Source organism: Theobroma cacao, chromosome 5, assembly GCF_053813885.1.
Source record: "Theobroma cacao isolate CCN51 chromosome 5, ASM5381388v1, whole genome shotgun sequence".
NCBI lineage: Eukaryota > Viridiplantae > Streptophyta > Magnoliopsida > Malvales > Malvaceae > Theobroma > Theobroma cacao.
This window is the reverse complement of record NC_142643.1, coordinates 42,137,205-42,146,686: the sequence shown is the minus strand read 5'-3', so window position 1 is coordinate 42,146,686 and position 9,482 is coordinate 42,137,205. Positions and strand designations below refer to the sequence as shown.

General features: G+C 30.7%; 1 protein-coding gene across 1 annotated transcript; it reads right to left on the bottom strand.

The window, feature by feature from the left end:
• Nucleotides 1-5,042: 5,042 nt before the first annotated feature.
• Nucleotides 5,043-6,845, bottom strand: MYB60 (myb domain protein 60). Its single transcript, XM_018120578.2, has 3 exons — nucleotides 6,524-6,845; nucleotides 6,181-6,310; nucleotides 5,043-6,056 (listed from the first exon to the last, which is right to left on the bottom strand). The coding sequence occupies exons 1-3, from the start codon at nucleotides 6,762-6,764 to the stop codon at nucleotides 5,291-5,293; spliced, it is 1,137 nt and encodes a 378-aa protein (XP_017976067.2). The 5' UTR covers nucleotides 6,765-6,845; the 3' UTR covers nucleotides 5,043-5,290.
• Nucleotides 6,846-9,482: the final 2,637 nt, after the last annotated feature.

Here is a 9,482-nt window from a genome sequence, read left to right as displayed (position 1 = left end):
AAATCCTATTTAATTTAATTGCTTTGTTTTGGGTTGAATTGGTCTTTGTTTTTAATTTATAAATCGAAAAAGATTTTGATGCCATTTATTTGGACCATTAGTCTCTATCAGAATATACATCAAACAAAAATTCTCATTTATATTAATCACATGGAAGAACCCAAAACCACAATAACATTATAAATTATGAAATACAAAATTTTGCGCCTCTCCCCATACTAAGAAGAATTTGACTTTGATTAGTTAGATGAAGATAATTTATTCATTCCAATTTTAATTTTCTCTTGAAAAAAAATCTAATTAAAATATATTTAATCCTATTATTTAGGGCATGCATGTGGATGGACCATGGAAGATTTATTCCAATCAAGTAATCATTCAAGGAGACCGCAAAAAAGCAACTTTGCCTCTACTCCTAGCACATGCTACCCCTTTCTTAGTCTTAAAAATTTTAAATTAACTCATTAATTATAGCAATTATTTTTCCTTTTATGAATTAAATTCCATTGAAGAACCCCCTCCCCCTCCCCCTCCCAATTCCTTTCTGTTTCTCAAATTGAATAATTCTAGCCATGCAATTTGAGGGGGGGAAAACAAAGAATTTTAACCAGAATTGAAACTGATATTAATTTGCTTATCAAAATTATAGAGATTTTTTGTAAGAGTTAATTTTTGCTGCCCTGCACTGCCCTATGAGAAATATTTGCCTTTGCTTTCACTCACTTCTGTGGACCATATACTTAGCCTAATTTAAAGGCCATAAAGCAATCTCACTTAATGCAGTTGGACTTGCTTGTAACTTGAAAGATAAAATTTCATTTTCCCACCATTTATAGCTTAGATGTTGATTTTGGCCAAGAGAAAGAGAGAGAACATTAAACATGTTTTGAGGATTGGACAGAAATTTATATTTGCATTTAAAGTAGTGGGATCATAAGGTAATTTGGGAGGCAACAACTAGGATTATCGTAGAATAATCTACTTTCTTAATATCTAATTAATTTTTTTATCTAGCATATATATCCTCTTGCTACTATTACTAATACTATATATTAAAAAATAGCATCTGAGCATTTAGTTCATTGATTGGTGCATAATATCCTTGTTTAAAGCATAAGATTTGAATCCCCTTCTCCTAAATCTAAAAAAAAAAATTATTAGATATTGAAAAATAGGATTCATTATTAATTTAATTTTAATATCCCATTTATAAATTAGTTAACTCACTCATGAACTGATAGATTCAACTTTGAATTTATCCAATAACTATACATCATGTGTCAAAGAATACAAATATTTAAGATAACAATGACTGAGTCAGTAGCGTAACTCTTATATATTTTATTTTTTATTTCATTGATAGCCAATCATAAATTAGGGTTAAATTGGCCCCACATTTTCAGTTCTATGGTGAAATGCCAAGTTTTTTTTTCTTGTCACTAAGATGAATAAGTGTGCTGGCTGTCTATAATTAAAACTTGTAGGGTATTCTCCTTCCCCTTTTTTTTTTTTTTTTTAAAATGGTGGTCCCAAATGGGGGCAGCAGTGCATATAAATATACAAATAAATATATATATATATATATATATATTATATATATATATATGTTGTGCAATGGAGAAGGGGGCTACTATTCATGAGGATCATAACCATTGGAGGTGGCTCTCATCTCACATGCCAACCTTTCAAGGTTAGGTAGAGATGATAGTAATGCTAGAAAGTGATGTGTAGGGTTTTCATTAAATTAAACCTTTGGCCTCTGATTAATTTTTTTTGTAAAAAAAGAAAATAAACATTGTGCATAGTACTCACACATAACTTAAAATTTTAATTTTTTATCTGTAATTTTTAAATTTATTCTAAATTGATCTGTTCAACTATTAATTATTAAAAAATAATAAACAAAATATGGATGTAATTCGTTACGCGATCTTTAGATGGACATATATGTAACAAATTCTATTCATATTCTCATATAGTGTGTTAATGAACGCATAGATGTGGAACAAACTCAAAATGTCATAGATAAAAAAAAGTGAAATTTAAAGTTAAAGATGAAAATGAAATAATTGTGAAAAGGCTAGTTCATATATATATTTTAACATCTTGTTAACGGATAAATGAATTATTTAGAACAAATTCAAAAGGTCGTGAATGTAAAAAAAAATTAAAATATTTTTAATTTCCGATGAGACGAAATATTGTGAAATGTCAGGGACTGATGGTGTAAATTACTCAACTATGGCTACACTTGAAAGCTTTCTTATAACTGGCAGTGCTCCTTTCTTAGGGTTTTAATTTGAAAGACATTATTAAAAAAAATGTTTATATATACCGAGGGTTGCATGCAGAAAGAGTGTAAACCTAACAAGTTAAAAGGTCATGAAAGCAAAAATATATAAGAGATGGAACTAAACCTAACAAATTAATGTTCATTAAAAACCTATCAGATAAATCCTTGGGAACCTTCAATAGAAAATATAGGAGTCCCATGTCTCACATTGGAGTGTTGGCAGACTTGGTACTGTCAGTTTAACATGGGCATGAAAATCACTTACAAGTTGTCTTGTCCTGCCATGCGAATGCACTTTGCAGAATTAGGAGCACAGAATTGACGTACTTCTAAAATGACTGGTCACTACTTTTCCCATTTTTTCCCCTTGTCTTTTTTAAAATATATCATCAATTAACTCTTCAAAAAATCAGATGGTTGGTCCCTGGTCTTAATTTCATATCATTACTTTCTTGGTGAATAATTTTTGTTAATCTCGCTTACCTAATGATTTATCTACTTATCCATATTTTTTTTTCAGTTTAACTTGATGGTAAATTAATTATTTCGAAGTTTCTACGAGTTTGCAACTTATGGTTAATGACAGCGGAATCAAATCGATATTTATGAATTCATTATCAACAATCAATCGAATCCCAAATACACGGAGCAATATAAATAGCATGGACTGAAGCCGTAAACTCCATACAGCAGAGGTAAATGCAAAGTAAAAATGAATTTGCATGGGAAAAAAGTTAAAAAGGAAATTAATTCCATCAGCTAATTTACCAAGTAACAAATGCATTTTTTTCCAATTTTGAATTCCGTACAAAGATAAACCTGTCAAACAGTAAAGGGTACTGAAAACTCGTACTGACATACTTATTTTGATAGTGAATATTGTAACCTGAAAAACCAAAACCTCAGCCCTGCATGAATGCAGCATGAATTTATAAGGACAAAATTTTTTTATTTAATTCTCTTTTTTTTTTTTTTTACCGTGGTGATCGGTTCATTGCAAGTATGCTTGTATAAGCATATACTTATGAATTTCAGAAGATAAAGCTTTCAAAACGATTTTCAGGCTTCCTATATGAAGGAGAAACATATTTGCCTGTCAGTGAAGCAAAGTAATTTGAGAGGCAGTTGCTTTACCTCATTATCACAGGCTTATATCTCATTCAATGTCCGGCAAAGAAAAGGTACCAACTTTTACACTTGTGAGTACCTTTCACATGCCCTTTGGTGAAATTAATATTTATTTAAAAACAAAAGGAAATTAATTATTGGGAAATTTTGGGAAAAAAAAAGAAAAAGAAAAATATGTCCAGCTAGTTTCTGTAGCCAAGCACACAAATTAAATAGCTTTTTAGTACAAATTGTTATTAGATTAGTACTTCAATTATATCATATGTAATATTTACAACTAGAATTAAATGCACTAATTTTTGCAGTCTTGTCTAACTACTAATAGTTATAAATGATGTTTATGGAAAGCTCTTTTGGGTCCTATGATATTTTTTTTTGGAGTGGTCCTATAATAATTTTAACTTACAAAGATAAAAAAGTAAAATCTTGTAAAGTGGATTAGCTTTTAGCTGTTTTTTTTTTTTTGGCCATTCAAAAAGAACATTAATTAATATTATTATCTTTGACAAGATTTCCATAGATTTTGCAGCTCATATTTAGTTGTCTGCTGCTAATCAAAGAGAAACCAGGGTGAAAAGAGGCTGCTGCTATATATATATACTGCTACTGTTGCATTCATTTTTCTGAAAATGAAAGACCCTTTTATCTTTTAACCCCTTAAAATTATTTCATTTGTTTTATTATTTCTTCTTCTTTCCTTAAAATCTCTTGAAACTCAAAAGAATAAATATTTTAAGTTAAGAGGGGACCGCACGAAATGTGGCTAGTTTGGAGAGGTGGTGAGGAATCTGTGAACGCCCTCTCCGGCCGGACGCAACAGGGGGAAGGCAAGCCCTTTTTCCTCCCACACTTACTATGAAAGCTTTTCTTTGCATGGTAGAACAAGATATATATTGGCAATATCTCAGCTTCTCACACCGAAAAGGTCAATAATATCACATGTTTCCTTCTCATGATTTCCCAAAAAGAAAACCATTTTTCCTTCTTCGGATGCAAGACTTTCGTGACACCAATCCCATTTGCCTTGTATATGGTTACTATTCATTTATTCTTTTCTATTTTCTTTTGCATAAGTCACATTCTGGCTTCAAGAATTTAATTACCATATACATTTTTGCAGATTTCGTGCTTATGATAATTAAAAATTTAGTCAAATTAATTTTAGATAGACGTGTATATATATATATATATATATATATATATATATATATATATATGTTGCTATAAAAGCTGGCATGTAATTAAGCCTATAGTCGCTTTTCTAGGCTTCCATTGTTTTACTTTCAATTATAGAGACTATGCCATTTATTTACTGCAAAGTTATGCTCGGCCTAAGAGTTTTATGGTGTTAATATCAAAGGACAGAAGAACTGTGTTCAAAGTGTCCTATAGATTTAGATACCCATCTAAGCCTATATATATTCCTTGTTCTATATGCATCCTCCAATAAACCAAAGATAGGAAGATAAGATTGATCGTTTTGGGATATTACTTTCCATTGAAATGTTCTAGATGTATTTGGAACCCAGTTTGTAGGTTTTGATCTGTTTAAAATATTGATTCTTGTAGAAATGGGGGTCATTGGATTGCTTAGAATGATCAACCTGTGCTGACTAATTAATTGTACTCAAACTAAAAAGTTCATTAAGAAACAAAGAGAAAGGCTACCTTCAGTGTTCAAACAGAAACACCAAGGGAAATTACATTTTGTTAAAACTGAGAGATCCCAACTTTTTTAAGAATCCCAAATGAAAGATTTAACCCTAGAGAAACTCAAACTTTTTTTTTTCAATAAAGCTTAAAATGAAATGAAGGTAGGGAGAAGGAGCAAAGAAGAAAAACCAAAGAGAGACAATGAAAATGAAAATCTTAAAAAATTGAAGAAAGTTCCATCATCTGATTCATCTCTTCTACTTGACCAGAACTCTCATCCAAGAGCCACTTCTCGAGAAAAGACAATGGAGGATTATTGTTATTGCTCTGATCAGCTTTTTGCTTCCTGGTCTCCGGCGTCATTGTAACATTATTGACCTTGTCATCATCATTTCCAGAATCTTGACAAGTACCCTTTGAAGTAGAATCACATGTAGACTTGTCCCATGCAACATTGTTCATGTTCTCAAACGATAAAATCGACTCAAACTCTTCATGAGAGATCAACTCACCGCCTTCTTGTTCAGGTTTCCGTCTATATCCCCCTTGAAGAGAAGTTGGAGCTGCAGCTGAAGTACTACCGATACTATCATTGTTGTCAAAGCTGTTATTATTTTGATGATAAGACCATTTTTCTTTTAGAAGAGTAGTACTGTTACTACTGTTAGTCTTTGGTGATGATCTCATCCAACCTTCAAGCAGACGCGAAATATTCTCAGTGCTTGAAGCATATGTAGATGAGGAGGAGCTGGTTTGGTTTAGCCTAAGAGTAGTTGAAGCTGCCGGGGTACCAAAATCTAAGCTCCTTCTCTCATTGAGGCTTTTTGAAACAAACTGATGACTTGTTGCAGTTGAGTCCTGTGCCATGTTGGGTTCCAACGCTGACTGAAACTTCTTTAACTTCTTCTTCAAGTGGGTGTTCCAGTAATTCTTTATATCATTATCTGTTCGTTGTGGTAGGTATGAAGCTATGGCTGCCCATCTTTAAACAAAGTAAAAAATTTGTACACTTAAAACATGGTCCACTAAAAACTATAAAAGAGACAAAGTATTGAATCTTTTCTTTTGATCTGTTGAATAGGAAAAGAATGATAATTGAGGATTACTTGTTACCCAGTAATGCTTGCAAATGAATTATCATCCCTTCTTCATGAGGAGTGAAGTTCCCTCGCTTGATTCCTGGTCTAAGGTAATTAGTCCATCTGAGCCTGCAACTTTTGCTGCATCTCAGCAATCCTTTTATACAACCCAAAAAAAAAAGAGAGAGAGAGATTTGAATCATTTGTATACTCTGAATCAGACAAAACTATAACAAGACCAAAGAAAACTACGAAATTCCCATTTTTCATTGAACTGATAAATATCCATATAAGCTAGTAAAAACATGAAGAAACAAAGGAAAAAGAAAAAAACAAGGAAAAAAGTTGGATCTGTTTGTTGCTGTAATACCAGTATTTGTGGGAACTGATCTCCAATTTCCTGGACCATGTTCTTGGATGTAAGAGACTAGAATGATGTCTTCCTCAGGAGTCCATGGGCCTTTCTTGATACCAACTTTATCACAGCAAGGAGGTCTTCCCATGGCCTTGCTTTCAAGTTCCACCTCCTTTGCTTCTTTTCTCTTTCTTTCTTCTCTCTTCTTTCTTGGCTTTCGGCTATAAAAGGAGCTTTCAAATGGTGCCATAACCATGTGAGTGTATATATACAAGGTTAGAGGAGGGAAGCAACTTTTTTTACACCATTTTGATCTACCTTGCTGAGTCACTAGCCCCTTTTATTAACTTCGCCTTAAATATAGTCAATCCAAGAAAACTAAAGTCAGAAGGGGAAGCTGAATATACAACTTCTCTCTCTCCCACTGGCCTTTCCTTTCTGGCTCACATGTCGCAGCAGCTCACCATCAAAGGTAAAGGCAATAACCTTCACACTATTGGGTTTTAATTTATATCATCTCCATTTCTTTTGAACCTCTCAATTGTTGTGTGGCTCATCCTAGATTTGAAAGCATTGAACTATTAATTAAAACAAATTGAGAAAATTTTTATGTACATATAAAATGGTAATCTTTTGGTCTCATGGTATATTATAATAGTATTTAGCTTTATATTAATGGTAAATGCATGTGTCTCATATTTCAATTTAATGGTGAATGCATATATCTTATATTCAAAAAAATCTAAAATGTTTTTCTAAATAATTAACGCATACAAAATTCTAATATTGATTTAATTCTTTGTGATTATTTTTTAATTAATAAAAAAATTAGAGTGAAAAAGGTCAACATTTAGATTATTGTGTCAAAGATTTGTTTTTTTTTTTCACTAATGACATGTTCTATGAAACACACTTCTACTCATCAATCAATCATTTTCTTCCTCTATAGTATGTGTATGGATTTTTTGTCTATGCCATTTCCTCATTTGTCCTTTTTCCCTTTCTTTTTGTTTTCTCTTGATTGCAGTAATCTTTTAATAAAAAGAAAACCATTTGCAAAAAGTTCTTTTTTATTTGTTTATTTTATCATTGCAATTTGAGATATTTTTCCATGCATAAAGAATAGTTCCTCGATTATTGATAATAATTAAGACATCGACATTTTTCTTGTATTCTTTTTCCTTTTTGATAGCAGACAGTTTCTCAAAACTAATAATTACATCAAAAGGACACCTTTATAAATGAATTTTCATAACAAATATTTTTGGTCTTCCAATTGAATTCTAGTTGCTCGTCAACTGGGCTGGCCCAAACCCAACCTGTGAAGCCCTACGTTTTCAGCCTACTGAGTAATTAGTGATTAGACTAGAGATTCAGGCAGGGGATTAAATTCTATTTAGTCGCCCATTTCTAATTGCTGCTCCTCCTACATGGGCCAATTTGATTAATTTATTTTGGTTGAAATTGAGTTATTTTGATTCTATCGTTGCCTTTTGGTTAATTTATAAATCATATATAAAATTTAGACATGATGTTTGAAAAAGTTCATGAATTCTTTAAAAAATTCAAATAAGTCATTGATTCAATCAAATTTTTGTATTTTTATTTTAAATCAATTAGGTCTTTATGATTAATAATTGATTAATTATTATTAGTTAAAATATCATTTATCATTTTATACCCATACGATATTGATATAATGATATTAACGTGATATTGATATAAAGGGTAAAAAATATCACATCAATATGTCACGTCATCATTTAATATGATATATCAATATGTCATGTCAACATCACATAATATAAAATGATAAGTGATATTTTGATTTATAACAATTAATTTATAAATCAGGATTTTTTTTGTTCTCATTCGAAAAAGGAAAAATAAATGAAAACCTTATGTTTTTTATTTTTTTCCTAATGCATAATTCCGCATGTGCTTCTTTCTTCATCTCTTTATATCTAATTAATGGTACATAATATAATTGGTGTAATATTTTTTTTTTGATGTTTTCCTAATTTATGGTTAAATAATAAATATATAAATCACGATCTATTCTTTATGGGAGGAGAGTGCTGTATGCATGCCTAAGAAGAAATAGACAATGGAGGAACAGGAAAAGTGGAATAAAATGTTAGACATTCTACCATTAATTAAGGGATATTACAATTAATATCCGGTTTTCAAATTAACATACATAATTATGAATTATTAGAGAGAAATAGCATTGGGAATATATGTATGTATGCTAAGGTTGTTCATTTAACTCAAGCACTGATGATATGATCTTGCATATATATACATATACATATATATATATATATATATATATATATATATATAAAACTAACCTACATTTTAATTAATCATACTATACGTCTAGTTAAACCTAGCTACACTAACATGCTAATTGAACTTGGTTTAATGGATAGGATTTAATTTAACCTACATTTTAATCAATTTGGGATCTTTTATGAAACTTTGATCATTCATCTAGGCAAAAATGTCAACAATTCTTCTTTATATAAACATGTCAAAAAAAGAAATTGAGCCCTAATTATCGAAATAATTCTTAATATAAATGACAAGATTATTATTTCAAACAGAAAAAAAAAAAAAAAAAACCCCAACTTCAGACGCAATGAAACCTGAATCTAATTTTAAACTTTCTCTTTACCATTGAAATACGATCTCATCAGCTTCAACAAGAGAATCATATATGAATACAAGAAATCAATATTAAGTCATCTTCATCAAATTACAGCCTTGCATTACAGATGTGCTCTTGTAAATATAACTTCCTTTATTAACGCTGCATATGATGGAAAAAAAAATCTTGTTTGATCTTCTTCAATTCTTTAATCCGACATTGAAGAATAACGTTGCCTGCATTTTGATTATACTGACAGAAATGAGTTGGGGGAGAGGATCTGTGATGAACAACTTAGAACTCAAAATTTAGTTAGATAGA